At 47.7% G+C, this 24683-nt stretch overlaps 1 protein-coding gene across 5 annotated transcripts in view; it reads left to right on the top strand.

The window, feature by feature from the left end:
- DNMT3A (DNA methyltransferase 3 alpha) overlaps positions 1-23969 on the top strand; it is a 120251-nt gene extending 96282 nt beyond the window's left edge. For all 5 annotated transcript variants that reach the window (XM_048516199.1, XM_048516183.1, XM_048516191.1 and 2 more), the window contains 17 exons: positions 1274-1486; positions 2782-2940; positions 4361-4468; positions 4793-4949; positions 5233-5379; positions 12408-12452; positions 12868-12947; positions 13856-13968; positions 15004-15187; positions 15489-15573; positions 16260-16405; positions 16520-16610; positions 17650-17798; positions 18223-18308; positions 18614-18683; positions 19047-19165; positions 20061-23969. In XM_048516199.1, the coding sequence (XP_048372156.1) occupies positions 1274-1486; positions 2782-2940; positions 4361-4468; positions 4793-4949; positions 5233-5379; positions 12408-12452; positions 12868-12947; positions 13856-13968; positions 15004-15187; positions 15489-15573; positions 16260-16405; positions 16520-16610; positions 17650-17798; positions 18223-18308; positions 18614-18683; positions 19047-19165; positions 20061-20202 (2094 nt within the window). In that variant the 3' untranslated portion in view covers positions 20203-23969. The remainder of the gene's footprint in view (positions 1-1273; positions 1487-2781; positions 2941-4360; positions 4469-4792; positions 4950-5232; positions 5380-12407; positions 12453-12867; positions 12948-13855; positions 13969-15003; positions 15188-15488; positions 15574-16259; positions 16406-16519; positions 16611-17649; positions 17799-18222; positions 18309-18613; positions 18684-19046; positions 19166-20060) is intronic.
- The last annotated feature ends 714 nt before the right edge of the window (positions 23970-24683 follow it).

Raw genomic sequence — 24683 nt, 5'->3', positions numbered from 1 at the left:
CGGAATTTCACAGGTAGGGGAGCTGGTGTCCTGCTGAAAGATGGACCTCTGGGGATAACTGCCCCAAGCACTGCGACATATCGCTATTGCTTCCTCCATAGAAAATTTGACTTTTGATATCCTAATGCAGACCACATTGAAGGAGAAGGCCCATAGTACATGGAGGTAGTGTCATCTTTGGAGTATGGTTTCTCCACTTCTCCTTCTGTTCTCAGGAGTACGCTACCATTGGGAGAAATAGATAATGGAAATGAACACTAAATATTTTCCAATCCTATGGCCCAGAAGCAAACCACTTGACTGGGAAAGATGATTCGTCATGTTTTGTTTTACCACACACCCTCTCCTTCCTCCCTGCAGGGAAAACTACCTCTATACACTTGCCACCATCCAAGTTCCTAAGACCTCTACACACACACACACACACAGCACCCACACACCTTACGGTATGAAGTCATCAGCAAAAACTTTTGCACCAGAAAATCTCTCATCCTGTTCCACCAACTCCTTTCTGCTTCTGGACAGGCAGTAATAGGCTATAATTCTTTCTTGTGTGGGAAAACATGCATTTCTCCCATGGTGAATGGCTGTTGTAATTATAAGTAGGGCAATCTGCTGTCTACAAAGAGCAGCTCTCTCCAGCCTTTTCAGACTCTGGAATGTATCATCTTTCTCTGCTTGCTGTAATCACTAACAACTAGTGTGATTCAGCTGTGGGTGTAAACCATTTGAGCAAAGACTTGCTCTTAAATTTGGGGGGCGATGGAGTTACTGTGGGATTGTTTTGTATTCTCGAGCAAGTCATAGTCTCTAGACTCAGTTTTCCCATGTGGAAGGTGGGCATGCCAGCAGCTGCTTACCACCCAGTACTGTGTGAAGGCAATTGCAGCCAAGATAGTCAGATGCTTTGCAAGTAAAAAAAAATGCTGCAGAACTTAGAATGGTAAGAGTAGATTTCTTTGTTTGCTTATCTTGCTCTGAGAACTTGCAGTGGTAGAATGGTGCCCCACTACTGCCAGAATTCCCTTTTGTACATATGGGTGTATTCTAAAGCACAAAGACTCCATGTTGTGAGATAGACAAAAAGTGGGCCTGAGTGCACTGTGTCCTGTACCACATTCACTGTGCAATCCTAATCATGTTTACTCAGATTTACATGCCCTTAATTTCAGTGGGACTTTCTTCCAGATCCACACAGCTTACAACTGTAGCCTGGCAAGGGATCTTCTCATGGCTTCTCTTGTCATTCCAACCCTGCTGGCTGTCTTTGCAGGCTGAGAAAAAAGCCAAGGTCATTGCTGGGATGAATGCAGTGGAGGAGACACCACGGACTGAGCCCCAGAAGGAAGAAGAGGCCAGCCCACCCGCCTTGCAGCAGCCCACCGACCCTGCCTCTCCCAATGTGGCGACTACTCCAGAACCAGTTGGGCCTGATGCTGTGGACAAGGGTATATCCAAGTCAGCTGATGATGAACCAGAATATGAGGTGAGAGACATTCTTCCTTCCCTCCTTGCCCCCCCACCCCCGAGCTCCACAAGAATCTCAAATCTTCTTTCTCCAGGCACCCTTGGGGCTGCTTTGCCCTCAGCTCTTGATGCATTTCTTGACTTCTGCATGGGCATTCTGCATCTTTCCTTTGCATCAGTTATGTCAAAGGGACCTTCTCCTATCATAATGTTGCAGAAGAGGGATAGTCTGCCTCTTCCTACACTTTCTGGTGCTTTACATTTATATTGTACCAGATGTATAGAGCCATTGTAGAGCACAGATAAGGCATGGTCCCCTTGGCACAAAAAAAAAAGAGGGAGGGAAAAGAGATCTGGAATGTAGAAATGAGTAATGACGTCAGGGACAGTGCTGTGGAGGAGGGCGGCTAGGAAAGTTTTGCAAGGCAGGAGAGGGGAAGGAATAGGCTTCATGACTAAGGGATGACCAGGCATGAGGGCAGGAGGGGGATAGAAAGGTCTGGTCTAGCAGGGCTGTTCTTCGATTCTCCCCCACCTCCACCCCCATCCCGGGTTGGTGTATCTTTAATTGAATCAGCCCATTTGAACATTTGGGCAGGAATTTCCAATTTCTGCAATGTTAATTTAAAAAAAAAACAACTCATTAATAAAAATTGAAATATTAGAAAAGGAAAACTGAATCTTATCAGTGTTAAAAGTTCTGAACACAGAAGAAATAGAATTATATATATAATATTATGTAGGAATCTTAAAACAGTACCCATTTTGGCTATTTTTGTTTTAAATTCTAACACTTCTAAATAGACTAATATATTTATTTTATTTATGTATTTATTTCCTTAAGCTTTTATGCCGCCCCATCCCCGAGGGGCTCTGGGCATTGATGAATCATTAATGATTGATTACTATTATGAATGTCTATATATTTTCATTTATATAAATCCTAAAGCAAATTCTAATAATCTTATTCAATATAATTATGTTCTTTTGTACTTATGAGTCGACTGGAGATGGACTCAAGCGTGGTGCACAGAGAGACAAAGGGAAGAAGTGTAGCTGTTGCTATTGTTATCGTACCTAGTGAGGGGTAGAAGCATTCCCACTCAGGACAAGAAACCTGACCTAAATACAAAGAGTGAGAGGCACAGAGATGAGTTTGGTAGAGGTGCCCTTCCCTGGCAGAGGTCCCCCCTCTACCCATCTACTTTCCCCCCTCCGTGCCATTGCACCAGCTTCCCTTCCTGTCTTACCATATCTAAAAGAAGCTCCGCCCTCTCTGTGCATGACCTCACGGTCCCTCATATCCATCCACAGGACGGCCGGGGATTTGGAATCGGGGAGCTGGTCTGGGGGAAATTGCGTGGATTCTCCTGGTGGCCAGGTCGCATTGTTTCCTGGTGGATGACTGGCAGGAGCCGGGCTGCTGAGGGCACCCGCTGGGTCATGTGGTTTGGCGATGGGAAGTTCTCTGTGGTAAGTGGCTCAGCTGCAGGTGAGAGGGTCCTGGTGGCCCTCAGGTTAACCATTCTCTGTTGCAGCATTCCTGTTTCAGCCCTCGCATGACCTAAGGATACTGCCCCCACTTGCACGCTGAGTTATACCCGTGGTAGCTGTGACAAGTGAGGTCCTCCCATTCAGTCCACAGCTGGCTTGTGAAGTCCTCCGGGGGAAGAATGAAGTATAAGAGTTTAGTTCCCAGGACTTCCGTGCCCATCTCCACTCTGGGGCCACAGAAGTAGGACTGAGTGAAGCCTGGAGACTTGAAAGGGTTTTCATAAAGTACATCCCTATTCCCCCTTTATTTGCATGTGACTCATTTGGAAGCGGTTGCAGGAAACAGGCATTTTAATCATAATAGTCTCCAAAAATGGAGCCATTGACTTTAATTGACTTGAGTCACTTTTTCCTAATATTTTCTCAAACAGTCATGTTGACTGTCTGCTCGCTGCTATATTTTGGGCAAGGAAAAAGCATAGCATCCAGAGGGTCCTCCACAGAGTGGGTTTGTATGTGTTCTCCTTTCACTAGAAAACTGTGGCAGTGGCACTTTCTGATCATCAGGCAAAAATGATGTATAATGTGAAAAGGTCGTTTATCCATTAAGAGTACAAATCAAGTGTTTAAATGTATCTTGTGAAAACTGCATGGCATGATAGAAAGCCATGGTTCAAAGAGAGGTCTCACACGTCACATCTTCCCACTCCCCCAGTTGCTGGACAATGTTCCCTGTCCTTTTCTGCTTTTCATTTAGGGAGGGTGGTGTAAGTTTATGCTGCTCAGTTGGAAGGGCTATCTTTCTCCCCCTGTGACTCTCTGAAATGTTTGTGAGAGCAATTCAATCTCTTCCCCTGTAGGGAAATAGAACAAATGGCTGCTCACTCTCCCCCAAAGAGTTAAATTTCCTCTTCATCATGCAGAGCCCCTAAGCAATGGTTTAGGTTTAGTGTGGGCTGCACAAACTTCAGTTTGCCTGCTAAATTCATCCCACAGTCCTTCACAGCATGGTGTAGTGATTAAGAGCAGGTGGATTCTAATCTGGAGAACCGGGTTTGATTCCCCACTCCTCCACCTGAGTGGCAGAGGCTTATCTAATGAACCTGATGTGTTTCTGCAGTCCTACATCCCTGCTGGGTGACCTTAGGTTAGTCACAGTTCTTGGGAACTCTCTCAGCCCCACCTACCTCACAAGGTGTCTGTTGTGGGGAGAGGAAGAGAAAGGAGCTTGTAAGCCACCTTGAGTCTTCTTACAGGAGAGAAAGGTGGAGTATAAATCCAAATTCTTCTTCTTCCATTGTTGGTTGTATTAATTCTTTTTTTTTCCTGGGTGGGTTCGGGTGGGGGCGGAAACGGCAGTGAATTTTGTCTCACATCCCCCTGCCTTGGTTTATGGCAGGTCTGTGTGGAGAAGCTGCTGCCACTCAGTTCCTTCGCCAGTGCATTCCACCAAGCTACTTACAACAAGCAGCCCATGTATCGGAAGGCCATTTACGAAGTGCTGCAGGTAAGTGTCCATCTGGTTGATTTGCAGAAAGGCATTTATGGCATTGCTCATGTAACTAAGCCAATCCACGTGTCATAGAAAAAGAGGCAACACAAAACAAAAGTGAAACAACCACTATTCTGGCATCAATAACATTCTGGCCTGTGGAGATATTCTTCCTGCCCTCTCCTGTTGAACACCATCTTTAGCTGTGGCAGTCCCTCATGAACCAGGAAGGGACAATAAAATCCCCCAAATTGTGTATTGTGGGTGGAGACCGCTTCTGAACTCAGTGTGGCAATGGAAATCAAGTTGAATCAAAACCATCTATTTATCTCCTTTCAGGTGGCGAGCAGCAGAGCGGGCAAGATCTTCCCCTCCTGTCCAGAAAATGATGAAACGGACACATCCAAAGTAGTGGAGATGCAGAACAAGCAGATGATTGAATGGGCCTTGGGGGGGTTCCAGCCATCTGGTCCCAAGGGTCTGGAGCCTCCTGAAGGTAATGGGGCCAGGCTAACCGTGATTGAAAGTTTGCAGAGGCCAGAACTTCCGACCCACTTGTCTTTTGCTCTCTGCTCCACTGGCATTTGCCTCCAGGGGAGAGAGTGTTTCTGGCCATAGGGCCCCTAGCTTTCCAGGGCACAGATAATTCCCTGGTGTTCTTGTCCACTAGCTTATGCTGTGAAGCAAGTATCCTGGCCAAAGAACCAGACACCGATTAGCACACAGAGCTTGGCATTCCACCATCTCTTATGCTGATGCTTTTCTTTCCATTCTCGCAGAGGAACGCAACCCCTACAAAGAAGTTTACACGGAGATGTGGGTGGAGCCAGAAGCTGCTGCCTATGCCCCTCCTCCGCCAGCCAAAAAACCAAGGAAAAGCACAGAGAAGCCTAAGGTCAAAGAGATCATAGATGAGCGCACCAGAGGTATATCCAGGGCAGAATGGGCTGTGGTAGCTCTGCAGTAGGCAGCAAGAGCGGGAAGGCTTCTTCCTCCCTTTCCTGCTTTGCTCTTTCACCTTTCAAGCCTCTTCTGGGGGAAGAAGAATGGCAAAGAGCTCTAGGGAAGCAGCCAGGCACTTGCCATGTGAACACACACAGAGCTACCTTATCCCAGAAGACAGATTGTTGGTCTCCTAGAGGTTTGCCAGCTTGCAACTGTTGAATCCCTGTAGATTTTGAGGGGGGAGCCTGGGAGGGGGGGAAGTGTTGCAGAGATTGTGACATCAGAGAGGGATCCCCCATGATGACACCCTACGAATTCCCACATTCTCGCTCTGAGGAGGAAGGCATCTTGAAATTAAGGTGTTTCTTACTGGCTGCTCAGGGAGGCAGAACTAGAATGTTCTTCTTCCTGTCTCCCAGGAGGGGAACTTGTGGTTCAGTTTTTTTCTTGCCTCGCACAGGAAGTGCAGCCAAAATAGTCCTCTGCAGCAGCCTTTTCTCCTCTCCCTCCATTGTTCCTGCTCCTTTCTCAACACTTTCAGCTCCCTCTCTTAATAGCTAGAGACAGATTTTCTTACCGGCCTTTCTTTTGGCTTCTTGCTGTGCTTTCCTATTCCTCCCCCCCACCCACTACACACATACATAGTATGGAGGATACTGTGGAGTGGTACAGACGAAGTGGCAATGATTTTCTTTCTGATGAGGACGCAGACCTGGGTCTGCTATCCTTGGAGCAGCTGGGAGCCCACGCAGCACTAAAATGCCTAGGAGATGTCAGCAGAGATGGAGAAAGGAAGTCTGAGGCTTAGGCACCAAAATGGAAGCTGCTCAATGCGCTGCAGAAAAAACACGCAAAAAGGACTACACTCTGCATAAATGGCCCTAACGGCTGCCAGTTTAACTCAGAGCAGCAACAGTGGCAGGCCTTACTGCCTGGAAAAGGATTACTTGCACTGGTCATTGGAAATGAAAGCCTCCATGGGTAATTTACCTTCACACACACACCCTCCCTTCTGAGGTTGTGGGACAGCTATCTTATTTCAGTGAAATCACAGTCAGGAGGGCCCTTAGGGAAGAACTACAGCACCTCCAGATACCTTTACCTCCAGCCTCATTTAGGGGTTTCCATCACTCCCCTCAAGGTCCCCCACTCTCACTTCTATCGAACGATCCAGGTTTGAGGAGAGAAAACCCACCCATTATGGGGAAAACACCAGCCAGGAAGGCCTACTTTTCAGGTGCCTACTGTGGTCAGTTCCCAGGAAATGTGACCTCATCTTCCATTTCAGATGGTGAAAAGAAGGAAGGCAAATTCTCCTTTGACAACAAACCAGCTGTAGCAGAGCAGAGCTCACTAGACTCTTCAGTGGAAAAGATTATCAGTCACTTTTGGCTAAGGCCATCATGGCATTGGGTCTGTCTGAGGATCCCAATCCGAGCGAGGAGCTGAAACAACACATATCCAGGCCAAAGGGAGCCAAGGAGTTCTTTCCATAACTGCCTTTCTTGGATGAATCCATTCCTTTTCCTGAATACTTTGAAAGGCTAAGGGAAGAATGCGGAAAACTCTGGCCAACAGACAACTGACAGAATGCCTGTGCCAAAAAGAAGCTGTATTCCTGAGCCCAACATGCTATGGAAATACTGCAGGTTCCATTGGTGGATGCCACAGTCCTCCTTTATCAAGATGGCACTAAACAGAGAACTAGAATTCACATCCCGGAAATCCCATGAAACGTCGGTCCTAGCCATAAGAGCAGCAGCCACATCTTCTCTCATCTCCAGGGCTTCCATTGTCTGGGCCCAGAAACTGTCAGGTCAGAATGAATATATCGCATCCTTAAGACCATCTCCGTCCTAGCAGACGCATCTCTAGAAACACTGACCTTTGTGTCCTGATCCATGGCTGATCCTGATCCAGCAGCTACAATAAGATGCAACCTATAGCTAAGGGTGTGCAAATAGACCTTCACTCCAAATCAGTAGTAATGACCTACCTTTTCCAAGGTGATAGACTGTTTGATGATACCTTAGACAAAATACTGGTGGAGACCAGAAACCAGAAAAAAGGCCATGCCAACAAGTCTGCAGAAGGACTACAGGGGACCTTTTTACCAGTTGTCTTTTTGTTCCTGTCATATGCGTCTGTGGTACAGTCCTGACCAGAGGAGAGCACAGCGGCCAAATTGCAGGAGCTCTTTACACAGAGGCTTGCACCTCCACAGGCCTCCCCAGTTCCAGTACTACCAATCCAACAAGACAGATAACGAAAACATGACATCAAACCAGTGCTGGTGAGGGGATTGCTACAATGATTCCAGGCAGTGGTGGGATCCAAAAATTTTAATAACAGGTTCCGATGGTGGTGGGATTCAAACAGTGGTTCCGCCGCACACGCGCACTTCCAGTTCCTATTGGGCAGGGAAGTTGCTTTAGTAACCCCTTCTCAGCACTCAGAAAAAATTAGTAACCACTTCTAGAGAAGTGGTGAAAACTGGTTGGATCCCACCTCTGATTCCAGGGCCTGTGGCTACAGTCACTACCAGTCCAATGGATGCAGCAAATCATTCAATTTGGTTATGACATAGAATTCTCCAGTCTTCCCCCAGACTAGTTTCTTACCTTTCCCAGATCCCTCAAAAGGGAAAAACACATAAGTACCTTAGCTGTCATAAAACTTTTACTGACTTTTAAAATAATAATATTATTTTAAAAGTCAGTAAATGTTTTACAGCAGCTAAGGCCATCATGGCATTGTTTATACATAAACAGCCCGGAAACCGCACAACATCGCAATAATATTATTTATTTTCTCACTTAAAAAAAATAACACAAAAACATAAAAAAGAAAAAACCAAAGAAATAACCCATTACACAGCAGAAGGTGACTTCCAGCTATCTCATCTTTGACTGCAGGTTAACTGTAACTTCAGTGCATACAATTAACATGTGGTTTCAGTAATTCTTTCTTAAATGTCTTCTGGTAATTACAATCTACTGTTTTTTTTAGATTTCAAACCCTGACCCTACTTCTCCATTTTAATAGTTCTTCAAAAGGTATTTTTAAAAGGGTTTCCAGTTTTGTGAAAAATTGTCAGTTTTGCCATTTCTGCATATTCTGTAAATTTCAGAACCCAGCCCTCTTTTGTTGGCATCTCACTGTCTGTCCATTTTTGTGGAAATAAAATACATGGTCATATACATAAACATAGTTCTATATCGCTTAGGAAAGTCTTCACCCATCATTCCAAACAGAAAAGCCTCAGGTTTTTTTTCAAAATTGTTATTTCAGATTTTTTCGCAGTTCCTTGAGTATCATATCCCAGGAAGTCATAGCCTCTTTACATGTTCACAACATATGAAAAAGACCCCTCTTGCTATTGACACTTCCAGCACCTATTTGACACATCTTTATACATCTTTGCCAATTTATTGGTGTCAAATATCATCTATATATCATTTTGTGACCATTTTCTTTCAAATTGTTACATACTGTAAATTTTGAACCTTTCTTCCACAGTCTCTCCCGCTATTCCATCAAAACATGGCGGACATTTCTAGATCATTTAATCATTACAGATTTAGCCATAAAACATTTACTGACCGTAAGATCCGTAGAACTGGTACCCCTCTGCAAGTGACTGTGATCTTTATTGTATTTATTTCATTTGACTTCAAGGTCACCCTTCTCCTTATAGGCAATCCATATAATAAATATTAAAACCAGCAGCAATGATTCTGTAATATTTTGGCACCAATACAAATCAACTGGAAGGGAATGGAGCATTCTAAAAAACAACAACCCTATAAACCAGAAATCCCTATACTATTCAAAAGGGGCAGAAGGAAAGGGAGAGGGGAAGGAAGTGATGAAGAAAATGGGAAAGGGAAATAAAAGGGAAAGAGAGGCCTGCTGGTTGGAAATCATTGCAGCCGTCAGTTATAAGCCTGGTGGAACAGCTCTGTCTGACAGGCTTTGCAAAACTGTAATAAGTCCCACAGAGCCTGGGCCTCACTTGACAGAAGATTCCACCAGAATAGAACCATAACTAAAAATGCTGAGGCCCAGGTTGAGGATGGATGGATAGCTTTCAGGCCAGGGGCCACCAGTAAGTTGTTAACTTGCCAAACAAAGGGCTCTTGGGTAGGTGGTCCCACAGATATGAAGGCTTCAGATCAGTTAGGGCTTTAAATGTTAGCACCAAGGTTAGTTTCTTCACAGTGCCCCAAAAAAATGGGAACTGAGAAGCCATATTAGATGTAAAATACATCAACACGTTTGTGATTCAAAAACACTTCCCTAGGGAGACACTCCAGTTCAGTCCCTGGAACTCTCATTCTAGGAGCTTTTATGACCTCCATTGAACTCATGGAATCGTACCTACACATTCTGATCTACACAGGCCATCACAGGTTTCTCAGATTTTCCAACCAAAATCAGCACTTCCAGTTCAGAGCCCTTCCCTTCAAACTGGTGTTTTCCAAGGTACTGATGATGCCAGCAGGCCTTGCTTGAAGACAGGGAATCCAAATTCATCCATACCTGAATACCCTGATGAGCAACATCAGTCAAAAAGAAAAAGCCTTCAAGGACACAAGTATGATCATAGAGATGTTGGAAATTCATGGTTACCTTAGGAACAGAGACAAAAGCAACCTTCTTCTGACTCAGACACGATAGCATCTTGGGGTCATCATGGACACCTGAGAGAAAATGTTGTTTCTTCTGAAAGAGAAATGCAGTGACCAACATTGCCCTTGATCATCAAGCTTCAGTGGAGGAGATATGTCAAGTGACCATTTGGTCTTTTATATCAACCATTGTCGGGCACTACAAGATAAACTTCTTCTGCCAACTCGGCCTTCAGACTCCCAAGCTCTGCAGCATGTGGTGAATGATGTGCAATTCCCACCCAAAGACATGCATGCTGCTATTTGAAGTTCCTAGTTTCAAGCTGCCCTCTTCCTTAGAGCAAAAACAAAACCCTAAAAACTTACTGTGAGGGTTCCTCCTGTTCTGAGGTAAGGAGGGCATCTTGCCCCACCCAAAAAGTGAAGAAGGAGTGGATGGGATAATACTCTGATTTGCTGCAGGAAAGAGAGGAACAAGAATAAGACAGGCAGTACATGTTTCCATGTTTGGAAACTTTTAAAAAGTCTTGGTTAGCCTCCTACTTCAGCACATGTTTTTTGGCTACTGTTCTAACATCTTCTCACTATGATAGTGCTGCTTAACATGTTTCGGTTACTGTCCTACGTTCATCATTTTCTTCCTATCCTACTTGTTAGCTCAGAAAGTGTTTAAACTGAACTCTAGTTCCCGCCTGGGAGACAGGAAGTGGAAGAGTTTTAGTCCTGCCTCACTGATCAGCAAGTGGGAAACGCCCTAGCTTCAAGATGCCTTTCTTACCTCAGAGCAGAAGGAACCCTCCTGGTAAGTTTCCAAGGTTCCAATCTCTGTGGTAAAGACCACAGAGGTTGGGGGAATTCTTATCGTGTTGGTGTGATTATCGTTATATTTTACGAAAATTATACTTGCCTTTCTGCTCTGCTCAGAGCTAACAAGGCAGATTACCCAAAAGTGACATCACAGCATCTGTGACGCACCTCTCCCCCTCCAGTTTTTTTACCATTACTCAGTTGTTCAAGCAGAGGCAATTGTGGGCAAGGGTGGGAGCTTGCCTACCATGGATGGGTGCCTGGCAACCCTGTGCACCTTGCTTTGTTTTGACTGTCACTGGCAGTGTCCCGCTTGGAGAATAAGGAGAGAGAAGAGCCCACTTAAGGGAAGGTTCCCTTGTCTAGCTGACTAGGGAATGTGGGAATTATGATCCCTAGAAGCAGAAAATGGGACTTAGGGAAAGCTGGAAATTTTGTGATCCCAGAAGGGACCCCTTAGAGACAGAGCAGCTTCAAGAAATGGGGATGATTGTTGCTGGCTGATTTATGGGACTTCAGAGACCTGCATTAATGTTTTATAAAAGTTGCTTTATAAAAACGCTACAATTAATTTTAAGCCCTTATCACAATTTTACAGTGGCTACAGGCTGGTCTGAGGGGGGGTCAGCAGCACCCCCCAAGGTGATTGTGTAGATAGGAGAAAGCCTGATGGCAAGTAAAAAAGGAAGATTGGTGATAGTGTTTATGCAAACATTGGATGTGTGTACAGAAGGCCATGGTTAGGTTCAGGTAATGACACCTTTCTTCCACCTCCTTCTTACCTTAGCTTCATGCGGGCAACTTCTCCTTCACTGAAGTTATACCTTTTCCACGTCCATCCCAGCTTCATCTCTTCATCTTTTTTTCTGTCTGCTCTGCCTCACTTGCCTATCTCTGATTCTCCTGACAGTCTTGCAACCATCTTCCTTATTCCTTCACGTGACTCTCCCCACCCTTGCTGCCTTCTCTCTCTCTCTTATGTCCCCTTCCTTTCCCACCTCCACAAACTTCTTCAGTTTGCTCATTCCTTTTCTGCTTACCCATCTTTCTCCTATCCCTTTTTGCTGCCGTATTCTGTCTGAAGTTATGTGGACCTACCGCGTCTCCAACCCAGCCAGAGTGGTTGTTTGGCTTTGGCAAGGGAATGCCGGTGCCTGCTGATCAGCTGGTTCCAACCACCGTCAATAGCAGGGAGCTGCCGTGCTTGCCCCGATGGGGCTCTTCCAGGGCAGCTGACCTAATGCACCTGGCTTCCAGGCTTTTGGGGATGCTGACTGGCCATGAATGGTGCTCCTCTTCCCACTCCTACATACCCCATCAGGTCCATTTCCTTGTGGTCCCTTCCTGTGGTGGGAACAAGGGTTGTCAAGGATTCCAGAGTTGCAAGGAGCCTGAGAATGGGGAGGTCACATCCTGTTAAAGATGTGAAGGGCTGCTGATCCCGTATAGAGATAAAGAAGCACAAGGCTTAGTGGTTGGGCATCTGCATGCAGGAAGCCTCCACTTCTATCTAAAGTAGTGGGGAAAGACATTTCTTTGTACTCAGCTAATGCACTGCTTCATTTTCCCAGAGCGTCTTGTTTATGAGGTCCGACAGAAGTGCAGGAATATTGAAGGTGAGTGTACACATTTTGCTGCCTCTACTCTGCTATAGGTGGACTCTTCCCTCGCAGGTGCTGGAAGGTCACAAGGTTTTCTGTCTTCAGTTCATCCACAGCAGCTGCTGTGCTGCAGCTATCGGAGGTTGTGGAGGGCTGGCTGCAGCGGCATATGATGTAGGTGTCAAGAGCATGTCCTGTTCCGGATCAAAGGCCAACAGAGTGCTGTCACTGGGAGGGTTTTGTGTGCCATCCCATACAGCTGCCAGCTCTGGCCCATCCAAGAGGATATAATCAGCCATGCCAAGCTGCTGCCACGTGTACTTTCAGATAGGAGGGCTCATAGCTGACAAATGGAAAGGGAAGCAACCATCTCTCCCTCTTCTCTCACTGTCATATTTCCTCTTCCTCCCCTTAACCATCCCTGTCCCAGATATCTGCATCTCTTGTGGAAGCCTCAATGTCAGCCTGGAACACCCTCTTTTTATTGGAGGAATGTGCCAAAACTGCAAGGTAGGAAATGGGTTGAAGGCCAATCAAAGTCAATACCTGGTGAATTCAGGAGGGATGGGCGGAAGGAAAGTTTGAGGATGGTGAATTAGAGCACCTGGAAAAGCAGGTTGGTGCAAAACTGTCTGCTTGCTTACTTTAAAATTTCCCCAAATTTCCTTTGTTTCAAACATCATTCTTGAAGGAAAGTTGGGAAACAGTTATGTAATGATGAGAACAATCTAGGTATACAGTCCAACTAAGATTAGTTATTGTAAGATTTTCTTTGAGAAAGAAGGCTAGTATTCAAAAGTGCATCAGGGTCTTAGGGGACATTTTTAAAAACAGTTGTGCTTGCGTGAACTCTGGTTGCAGAAGCCAGGTCTGTTTGGCAGGGTGAAAAGAGGAGAACTCCATCCTAGAGATCTGGAAGCCAAAACAAGCCCCCTTCCCCAAAGATGGCTTGTTCACTGGTTTGTCCAGGCTTGTCTATTTGGAGGACATTCTGGTTTTCTTTAGATTTCTTTACGTGGATATTTTCAAGGCTCCACTACATGGGAGACTCCTTCAAATAAAATATTAACCATACAAAAATGGTGTGGAAAAATCCTCTTGTGAAATACATGACTGCATCACAGTGTGATCTGTCACGGGTCTGAGGGAGAAAGGCTCAGAGAGCGCTGATAAATGAACAGCAGTGTTTTGGAAGCTGCAGATAAGTTTAGAGAACTGGATTCTAGGCCTGGTTTCTGCTGCGGGCTCATGGAGCGGCTTGGGGAAGTCCTGCCTTTTCAGTCTGTAAAGTGAGAATAATATGAACCCTGGTGATTGTAAAGCATGTTACAAGTGTAGTTTCTGTAAGGGGGGTGATAACCTAGCTCTTGCTCTGGATGGGTTCACTAGAATGGTCTCTTACACCTGTGTCCCCTCAGAACTGCTTTCTGGAATGTGCCTACCAGTACGATGATGACGGCTACCAATCCTATTGCACCATCTGTTGTGGAGGCCGCGAAGTCCTGATGTGTGGAAACAACAATTGCTGCAGGTGGGCCAAAGAGCAGGGCAGCTTTCTCTCATCTTCTCCCCTATCTTGTTTTTCCCATGTAGGAAGCCCTTGACTTAAAGAGAGATGAGTGAATGTGCCAGTCACTTCAGAGGAGTCATCCTCCTTGTTGGGAGAGCAGCCCCATAGAATATGTGGGGGTTTAATCTGTAGGCAAGATGCTCTGAAGAAGGAAGTGCATTCATAGACAATGTTCAGAAGCTGAGCCGGGCAAAGGAAGACCCTGGGTATTGTTAGTCATCTGCAGTATGGGTAGGATGTGAAGGGCAACGGGTATATTTAGAATATATATTCCTGTCAAGCAGAGTAACAAGCAGAAATGTGGATTGTGTAACACGTCAAATAAGAATAGTTATCTGTCAAAAGACCAGCCGTTTTACCTCAGAAGTTCATAAACATAAGGAGAACTTTGCTTTAACTGAGAGAGAGAGAAAAAATATAGTATATACAGATCAACAGAGTATCACATATATATGGCATCGTTTGTTCCAGTTTTGGTTGGCTAGTGAGCTTTCACAGTATCTTTTAGTCAGAGCACTTTTACATAACATTTGGTTAGCAGTGCACAGGGAAACCTCTCTTTTTACTCAGTCAGTCAGGGAACAACAGAATACTACCAACGGATTTTAACTGTCACCTTTAGAATGTTTGTTCAGCTTCCCAGAATTCCTTGCTGCTTGTGCCGCTGCTGCATGCAAACAAGGCTGAAATTCCAACAGGATGAAAATGTACACGTTGTGCAGAAAACTGGTTACAGTCAACAGCGCTAGTCATACCTTCCAGAGTAGCCACCTTGGCTCCATCTGCCTAGGCCCATGGTGGCGAACGTATAGCACTCCAGAGGTTCATGGACTACAATTCCCATCAGCCCCTGCCAGCATGGCCAATTGGCCATGCTGGCAGGGGCTGATGGGAATTGTGGTCCATGAACATCTGAAATGCCATAGGTTTGCCACCACGGGCCTAGGCCAAAGCAGCCCTCCGGGCACAGCCCTTAATGCCTGGTTGTATCCACAGGTGCTTTTGTGTAGAGTGCGTAGACCTGCTGGTGGGCCCTGGTGCAGCTCAGGCAGCAATCAAGGAGGATCCCTGGAACTGCTACATGTGCGGCCACAAAGGTGTCTATGGCCTGCTCCGGCGGCGGGAAGACTGGCCATCACGCCTCCAGATGTTTTTCGCCAACAACCATGACCAAGAGTTTGTGAGTTCAACATGGAGAGCGGGGGTGGGGCGGGGTGGAGGAGAGACAAAAGTGGAGTCCTGGATTTCCTGCCAGGAATCTGTTCCCTCTGATGTTTCTGATGGCTGGCAAGACAATCTTTGTTCTGTTGGTTTCTCAGAAGCCACCTGCTTTCACTTGTCAGTCAGTGGCTTTGCATTAAGGGCCAGGTTGATGAGCCCTTTGCTCATTAGAAAGCCATAGGAATCTTCCACTTCCTCTTCTCTGTATGGTTGGGCCTGTCTTAACTCCGTCTGCCTCATGCTGCTGTGTATTTTGCCAGGACCCACCAAAGGTTTACCCTCCAGTCCCTGCTGAAAAAAGGAAGCCCATCCGGGTGCTCTCGCTTTTCGATGGCATTGCCACAGGTGAGCCCTGCCCTGATCTCCCTTCGGCCCTCGCTGCCTGTAGAAGCCCAGTGGTTTCCAATGTACATATCATGAGATAGCATGATATGGAAGGATCAAATCAGAGGCGCTTGCTGATCCGCTAGAAGAGATTGCGGTTGATCTGCTTGCCGTTGAATGGAGGGAATTTTATTTTGTCTGCTTTTATTTTATTTATTTATTTATTTATTTTTCAGTTTTTTATACCGCCCCATCCCCTAAGGGCTCTGGTTATGTGCATACCTTTCCTTTAAATAAAACCCAGATGGAGATACCCCATAACCTTTGTTGGCTTTGGCTATGCAGACAGTGCAGTTCTCTCTTTCTCTCCCTCTCCCTCTTGAGAGCCAGCATGGTGTAGTGGTTAAGAGCAGGTGCACTCTAATCTGGAGAACCAGGTTTGATTCCCTGCTCTGCCACTAGAGCTGTGGAGGTTTATCTGGGGAACCAGATTAGCTTGTGCACTCCAACGCATGCCAGCTGGGTGACCTTGGGCTAGTCACAGTTCTTCAGAACTCTCTCAGGTCCACCCGCCTCACAGGGTGTTTGTTGGGGAGGGGGGAGGAGGGAAAGGAGATTGTAAGCCCCTTTGAGTCTCCTTACAAGAGAGAAAGGGGGGAAACAAATCCAAACTCTTCTTCTTCTTCTCCTCTGCAACTTGCCATCAGGCCTACTGGTGCTGAAGGATTTGGGCATCCAAGTGGATCGGTATATTGCTTCTGAGGTGTGTGAAGACTCCATCACAGTTGGGATGGTCCGACACCAGGGCAAGATCATGTATGTTGGGGACGTCCGCAATGTCACCCAGAAACACGTACGTGGAGCGCTGTGGGGGGGGGGGATCTCCCTCCCTCTGTGTCATTGGGGCTGGCCCCACATCTCAGACACTTTGATTCTCGCACCTGACTTTTGCATCTCCAAATTACAGATACAGGAGTGGGGCCCCTTTGACCTGGTCATCGGAGGGAGCCCCTGCAATGATCTATCCATTGTCAATCCTGCCAGGAAGGGCCTTTATGGTAGGTACTGCCTCCCAGCCATTGCCTCAGCAGGGGCCTGCTCATTTCACATGCTCTTAAACATTGTAGTTCATCTAGATCAGGGGTAGGGAACCTGCGGCTCTCCAGATGTTCAGGAACTACAATTCCCATCAGCCCCTACCAGCATGGCCAATTGGCCATGCTGACAGAAGGCTGATAGGGTGTATGATTCCTGAATTTATCTGGAAAGCCACAGGTTCTGATCTAGTTCCATGAATCAGTTGATGTGCAAACTAGAATCTGCACAGCACTTTGGTTAGCCGAAGTGAGTACAGGAGGGTGATGGAAGAGCTGCAAGCTTTACTAAAAGGTTTCCAGTGATAGTCATTGCTAATTTCACTTGAGCAGAACTCTAACATTGGATTGGCAGGAGGAGGGTGGAGGAACCAGTCAGTTGTGTCACTTCAAGATCCATTGTGCCTGGTCACTAGCCTCGTGCTCTAGAAAGCAGAGGCAAATGATCTAAGGAAACACATACGGCTTTGCAAGGGGAGGGTCAGTTCTGCTGGTTCCAGGGGCAAGATACGCACTTCTCTTGATTCCGCCAGTGCTAACAAGCTGCACTCCATGTTTAAAATGGTGCTAGAGGGGTCTGCAACCTGCGGCTCTCCAGATGTTCATGGACTACAAATCCTATTGGCCATGCTGGCAGGGGCTGATGGGAATTGTAGTCCATGAACATCTGGAGAGCCGCAGGTTGCAGACCCCTGTAAAGCTGAGCCTGTCTGTAGTCATCAAAGTCACATGCTAAATCCATGAGTCTGAGTGTCCAGTGTATTGCCTCCTCACACGCATGTCCAAAATAATAAAGGTGGCTTTCCGTGTTTAAAAAATCACCATCTCATGTGCAGGAAAAAGGGTCAGTTTTGTTTAGGGGCTTCCCAAACCCCCTTTATGGAGGTTTTGGCAACATGTCAGTATACTGTAAAGTAAAAGGTCAGAATTCAGAGGACCCTGATTTGTCTTAAGTTTCCCTCACGAGCACCTGCCTCTCCCTGTCTTTGCTTTCCTAACCCAGAGGGGACAGGGCGGCTCTTCTTTGAGTTCTATCGTCTTCTGCATGAGGCCCGGCCCAAGGAGGGAGATGACCGGCCCTTCTTTTGGCTCTTTGAGAACGTGGTGGCCATGGGCGTCAGTGACAAAAGAGACATCTCTCGCTTCCTAGAGGTGAGGGGGGCGGGGCTTGACCCTTGGAATGTCTCTGAACCAAAGACCCAAATCTTGCATGCTACTGCAGAGGACCCACCCGGCAACAGGATAATACTGCCTTTTGACAGCCAACAAAACCTGTGTTTCTCTTTCACTCTCTCTCTGCTCTGCCAGGCACAGGGAGTCCCTCTTGCCACTAGAGGGCACTCGGATTTCTAAAGAGCTACCCAGACCACTTGTGCGTGATGGCCCTTGCTAACTTTATGCACATTTGTGTCTCTAAATGGAATGCATGATGTTTGTGTCCTTTTTGCTGACTTAAGGGCTGGGTTGTCAGTAATTAGTTAAAAATAATTCTGTAGAGTTTTTCAATGCCAGAGGCATTTTGCACAACCCTTCCACGTGATGTATTTCCCTCCCTTCTTTCCTTTCCGGACTGCAGTCCAACCCGGTGATGATCGATGCCAAAGAGGTCTCTGCAGCTCACAGGGCCCGGTACTTCTGGGGAAACCTGCCCGGCATGAACAGGTTGGTTATTGCCAGGCCCAGCCAGCACCACCCCTCACTTTCCAGCAGACCGGTCTCTGTGGCTGATCCAGCTTCCCTCATAGCCAGGGAAGGGACAAAATGTTTACAAAAATCCATGGAATGCCACCCTTGTATTTCACAGATAAAGTTAAATAATAATTAAAAGGGTGGGTCCTGCTGGGCTGCTAGTTCTTCACGTGCTTTTCAGTGAAGCATGGGCTTGACCAGAATGGAGGTTTCGTCAGGGAAAGCGACATCAGCATTCATGTAACCGTACTCAGCTGCATTGTGGGTTTTTCCTTTAGGCCACTGGCTTCAACTGTGAATGATAAGTTGGAACTGCAGGAGTGTTTGGAGCATGGCAGGATAGCGAAGGTGAGCACGGGGGCAAATGTATTTCATGCAGCCGTTGGGATAGGAAGGGGGCAGCGGAAATTGGAGTTCTGGGTGATCTTTCGGGGAGGCACCAACAAAGCAGTGTAAGGCCTTTCCCCTTTTCTCATAGCACTAAGGGCCAACTTTTGAACAGAAGCAAACCTCTGTTGGCTACTGCTAGGAGTGCCTGGCCATGAACCAGGTAGCCAAAGGTGGGGTTTGTGGAATGTAAAGAAGACAGGGAATGCACTGAGGAAGTAGGAAGGGGAAGGTGATAGAAGGGTGAAACCCTTGGATTAGTTGGGAGAGCCGGCTGAGGCACTCTCTGGCATTCCTTTCTTTTTGGCTGTTTCCCCCGTGCAGTTCAGCAAGGTCCGAACCATCACCACTCGCTCCAATTCCATCAAGCAAGGAAAGGATCAGCACTTCCCCGTCTTCATGAATGAGAAGGAAGATATCCTGTGGTGCACTGAGATGGAAAGGTGGGAGTTGCACTGATGGAGAACTGGGAAGCTTCTGTGCTTCAGAGTATCAGCTTGGTGGGAATTTCAAGCAGGCTGGATTTATTATTATTATTATTTTAATTTCCTGTTCATGTCTTCCATTCTCTTTGGTTGGGTCGGATGTGGTTTTGTATTTAAGAAGAAGAATTTGGATTTATATTATTTATATTCTATGATTCTATCGCCCCTTTATCTCCTGCAAGGAGACTGAAAGGGGCTTGCAATTGCCTTTCCCTTTCCCCCCCCCCCCCCCCCAATAACAAACACCCTTTGAGGTGGGTGGAGCTGAGAGAGCTCCGAAGAACTGTGACTAGCCCAAGGTCACCCAGCTAGCATGTGTTGGAGTGCACAAGCTAATCTGGTTCTCCAGATAACCTTCCACAGCTGAAGTGGCAATGTGGAGAGTTAACCTGGTTCTCCAGATTAGAGTGCACCTGCTCTTAACCACATCACCCCATTTTTCTTCATTCCTGTACCAGTTCCAGTGGCTTCCATGCCTTTCTCTCACCAGGGAAGTTCTAGACATGTTTTTACTCACCTCACTGTGTCACCAGCAACTCCTGAGATCCACCATGCTTTCCTAACCAGTTCTTCTGGAAACCTGCCAGCTGCTCAGGCAGACTTCTTGGGCCTGCCATCTAGCCAACCTATCACCCTGGCCAGTTCCTCTAGGGACTTTTCTTTTTAAGTTACTTCTCCTTAGAGGATTCATCTTGCTTGGAAGAGCAAGGCCCCTATATGGTCTCCAAGACTGTGATTTGATTCCTGTCAGTCCATGGTTCACATGGTTTGTCTCCAAAGTGTTTGGTCTGGTTGCTGGACTAGCAGTCACTGATGGTCTTTGGCCCCTCCTTGCCCTTTTTTGTGTCCACAGGGTCTTTGGCTTCCCGGTCCACTACACAGATGTGTCCAACATGAGCCGCCTGGCTCGGCAGAGACTGCTGGGTCGCTCCTGGAGTGTGCCGGTGATCCGCCACCTCTTCGCCCCGCTGAAGGAGTACTTTGCCTGCGTTTAAAGAGACGCACCCACGGAACTGGCAAAGCGGAGGGAGGAGTCTCAAACACAACCATCCCCAGGAACAGAAGAGAAGTGGCACCAGAACGGAGGAGGGGGCTGGTGGGTGAGAGGGAGGGAGAGGACGGCCCCCAGACGTGCGCCGGCTCCTGCCGTTTGAATCTTTGCCCATCCTCTCCCCAATTTGAACCCCCCTAAATCAAACCAACCGTTCCCACTTTCTGTTGGTAACCCTTTAATTTTCCTGCTCTTTCTGGATGGGTTTGTCTGTTAGTTTGGTTTCTGCCTCTCCTCGGCTGGGTCCCAGCAGTGCTGGTTCCACACTGGCACTGTTGAAACAGAGAAAATGCCAGCCAAGCCCAAAGCTGAGCGGGCCAGGGGGGAGCGACATCACCCCTGCTCGGTTTAGGAGCACAAAGCAGGGTGCAGCGGGGCCTCCTTGCGTCTATCAGCGCCGTTCCTGGGGTGAGCACAAGCAGGGAAGCCGCAAACCCCACCAGCCCCTTCCTGGCCCCCCCTCCCAGCCACACATTTTTCTACAGTATTTGGGTGCCTACAACACAGGAGACCTTGATTCACCCAGCCCCTACAGCCGCTCTTACCTCTTGTTTACAGTTTATATATATGTGAGAGTTATGTGAGAGAGATGTCTATATATAAAAGGTACTGTTACTACTGTACAACTGACTTTCATAATGGTGCTTCTACAACAGCTGGAGGTGGGGCTGATGGCAGCTTCTGTGGTGCTTTTATGTGCCAGCCCGCAGGAGGGGGGGTTTCAAAGCAAATGCACCCCTCTTCCCATGGAGGGCGGGTGGGCAGCAGAGCTAGGCACCACTCTCCACTCCAGGGTGTCATGCAATAATGCTTTCTGTTTCCTAAAAAGCAACCCTCCCTCGGGCCCGGGGCGATCGGCCCTGAGCAATGGGGTCAGCCAGCCCCCCTGCGGAATTCCAAATGGCAGCCCTAACATGCTGGTGCTTTCCTGTGACAGGCGCCCTCCTGCATGTCCTCTCTGGGCTCCCCCCTCCAGCACCTGCCCAGTGTGCAAACAGGGAGGTGGGACGCCTCGAGGCCCCATGCTCGTTTCTGTCATCTCTGAACTCACAGGCTGTGGTGTCATCCACAAGGTCTTGGATTTGGCCCCTTTCCTCCATTTTTGCCCTTTGAATTGCAAACTTCCCCACCTCTGGGGGTGGAGAAGTCGGTAGGGAGAAGAGGCCCCCTCCCCCACCTTGCAGTAGCACCCCTATCCCATTCCTCCCTGATCTCACACGGTGTTTGAGGGTCAGCCTCGGCTGTCTCCCTCTCCCCACTCCTTCCCCCTGTTTGTGGCTGATGTGAATTTCATACTTCCTGTTTTGCTTGATCAGGCTCTGGCTGTGCTACCCCCTTCCCCCAGGGGATGGAAAGGGTAAAGAGTTGTGTGCGGGGTGGGGTGGGGGGAGCTCTCATATGAGGAGTGTCTCCCTAGGTCCTTCTTGGTTTCCCTGTGCGAGGCCCATCTGAGGAGACTGTGTTTTCCTGGTTAATGCCTAGGCAATTGTGTGCACTTTACTCCTTCGGGCAACAGGGGAAGTGACCCTCTCACCCACGGTCCTGTGAGGTGGGGGGGAATGCCCATTGGGCTCCGATTACTTCTAAATTGGGGATGCTTCTCCCTTTTCTGCCTGTAGGAGCGGCTCCCAACAGGGTCCCAAGCCCTTGGTGCTAATGGGGAGAGGGGATAGGCGATCCCTAGAACCCGGCTCCCTGCCTCAGCAGCTTCCCCCATCTCTGCCTCCAAAGGGGACAGCATCTCCCCTCTGCTCCCGTCTTCCCTGTGTCCAATGGTGCTCTCAGAGGCAGTGGGGCAGATGCTGAAGCAAAGCGTGGGATCGGTTAGTGGTCGTCAGGGGAAGGCTACGGGCTTCTCCACTCCCCCCTCCCTCTCCGCCAATGCACAACTTGTCAGGTGGGTGCAAAGTGGCTGCAGCTAGCAGAGAAGGCCTCAGTGGAAAAGCTGCTGGTATCGGTGCTAACATTTCAGGGAGTTGAGATGGTCGGGCAAGAGCCTCCTCTTACTTCCCATCTAACTGTGAAAGGGGCTGGGATCTCACTCAGGGCCAGATGGGAAAAGGAGAGCAGCGGAGTATTCCAAACGGGACTGTCTAGCTAGACATGTCCGCCCCCTCGTGCCTCCAGGTCAGTCTCCCTCTGGCCCCCTTGAGGGATCAGTTGCTGATACCCATTTGTGCAAAAGCCTTTGGTGGAGGTGGTCTCCCTTCTGCTATGCGGGATTCCCCACCAGCTCACTTTGCCACAGGGGGGAAAAGAGAACTCGGGTGTCCCTTCGAGTTTCACTGGTGCTAAATGGGAAACACAAGACCATCTCCAATAATGACCCGGCCTTGGGAGGGGGTGGGTGGGCTTTGTACCCAGGGCAATCTGAGCCAAGGGGCAGGCTGAAGGAGAGGGGAATCCAGACGATCTCTCCAAGAGCAGTGGGGCTCCAGCCTCCTATCTAATCTGTATGCTTCGGAGGAGCATTCGCTGGGGGTGGGGGGTGGGGTGAGAATAGTGGCTTTCGCATCAACACCCCCTCATCTCCCCAGAGCCTTCCTTTCGATGACTTCTGGCTCAGCCGTGGGGCTAGCTAGCTAGCTAGCTACGTCATCTGCCAGAAGTCCGTATTCAGCAGGTAATGGCTTAGCTTGGCTCCCTTGCGTTGCTCTAGGGCGTTCGGGCAGGCCCTCTTTCTGAACGGCCCAACGTTGTGGAGTCTCGTTGCGCAGACTCTCCCAATGCCCTCCCCAGAACTGGAAGTGGCTCCTTGCGATCGCACGTTCTGTCTGTTTCTATGTCCTTCAGATTTCCCTGATGTATTGTCTTGGGCCTGTTTTGCTGTCTGCCACAGAATCCACCTGCTTCCCTCAGGGGGTGGGGGAGGAAGGAAGAGGGAAGAGATGGACTTTTTCAACCGACCGACCGTCTCTTTTTCATAAAGAGCCCTCTCGTCAGGTTGCCCAGCCCTAGACTGAAAAGCAAAGCAACCGGCCCCCTGCCCCCCCCCTTTGCCCCATCTGCCTGAAATTCCTTCAGCATCTGCAGAGGGACGAGGTGACAACCAAGGTGCTAAACTGTTTATTACAGATCTCTATTGTTAACTTAAGTCTGCTGTCTGGACAATGACTGTTTTTGTTTTCTTGTAGTGGAGTATAAAAGAGCTCTATTATTTTACTCTTATATATTATTATTAAAAAAAAGGCATTTTAACTTTGTACTTGAAACCTAAAGGAAAAAAATTCATGTGTTTTAGGCTAGACATTGAAGTAGCTGAGATGCTTTACTGTTTGTGGGAAATCATGTATTCATGCTGAAGAATAAAACTGTCGAGATCCTGGGAAGAGCTTGGCCTGTTCCCTGTGCTCTCCAGCTGCCTCCCACCCGACATTCCATGCAGCTATGCCCAGATGTCCTTCCTTTCTTTTCCCGATTCCGTTTCCCCCCCTCCATTCTACCCCTTGCTTTTTTAAAATTTTATTTTCTAGTATGATTTCGGGATGCCCCATCCCTTCGGCCGCTTTTCCTTTTTTTTTTTTTTTAGGGTTGCTTCTATATTTATTGACAAATAAATAATGTACATTTCAGAGTATGGTTCTGCTTTGCCAGGGGGTGGGAAGGGGGAGGCCAACTCTCCCACCATCCCCATGGGTGGGCTGTTGTATCTCTGTGTAAGTATTGCTCGTGACATAGCTGTTTTATAAACTAATTAAAAGGTCAATGGTGCAGCAGATGTTAGAAAGTCTATCCGTTCTGCCTCCGTCCCCATCTTTTGCATTTTTCTTTTCGTGCCCAGAACACTCGAAATTAAGGAAGGCTCCTTGCTGATGTACTTGTGCTGGAGAACACTTGAATAAATGTTCTGTTTTGTGCAAAAAGGAAAAAAAAAGGAGGCTCTCTGCCGTCATGTGCTTTTTGTACCCCGGGGTGGTTCTGAGTGTCGGGGGAAACGAGGGGGGTGGACTTCCTGGCAGGGCTGGCTGGACTGAAAGTACCTGTTGGGAGGCCAACAGTTCAGTATTAAACAGAGTTACACCTTTTAAAGTCCATTGAAGTCACTGGGCTTAGAAAGATGTAATTCTATTCAGCATTGCTTTGCAAGTGGTTTAAGACTGTCAAGTCACCTTTACCTTTATGGTTTTCCTGTTCAGGCCCACGTGGTACTGCGCTTGCACAGGCCTGCCACAGAGAAGAATAGTTAGCTTCTAGAAGATTTCTGCTCTTCAAAATGTTTCCCCTCCTCCCATCTTGAGCCAAAGGCAGGAAATTTCCCACCTAAACAATCATGTGGCTCATCAGTTGTAATAGGGCCAAGGGTTCTCTCCCACTAGGCTGACTTTAATCTGGAAGCTCTTTTCTGATGGGCCCTGGGTGTATTAAAGAGTGCAGTTTTCTTAGGCTCCATCTCTTCAAAGAGGAAATTGCTAGAATGCTGAGGAA

The sequence above is a fragment of the Sphaerodactylus townsendi genome, linkage group LG01 (assembly GCF_021028975.2).
Source record: "Sphaerodactylus townsendi isolate TG3544 linkage group LG01, MPM_Stown_v2.3, whole genome shotgun sequence".
Classification (NCBI taxonomy): Eukaryota; Metazoa; Chordata; class Lepidosauria; order Squamata; family Sphaerodactylidae; genus Sphaerodactylus; species Sphaerodactylus townsendi.
Note: the sequence above shows the minus strand (reverse complement) of the source record. Positions and strands in the feature narration are given on the sequence as shown.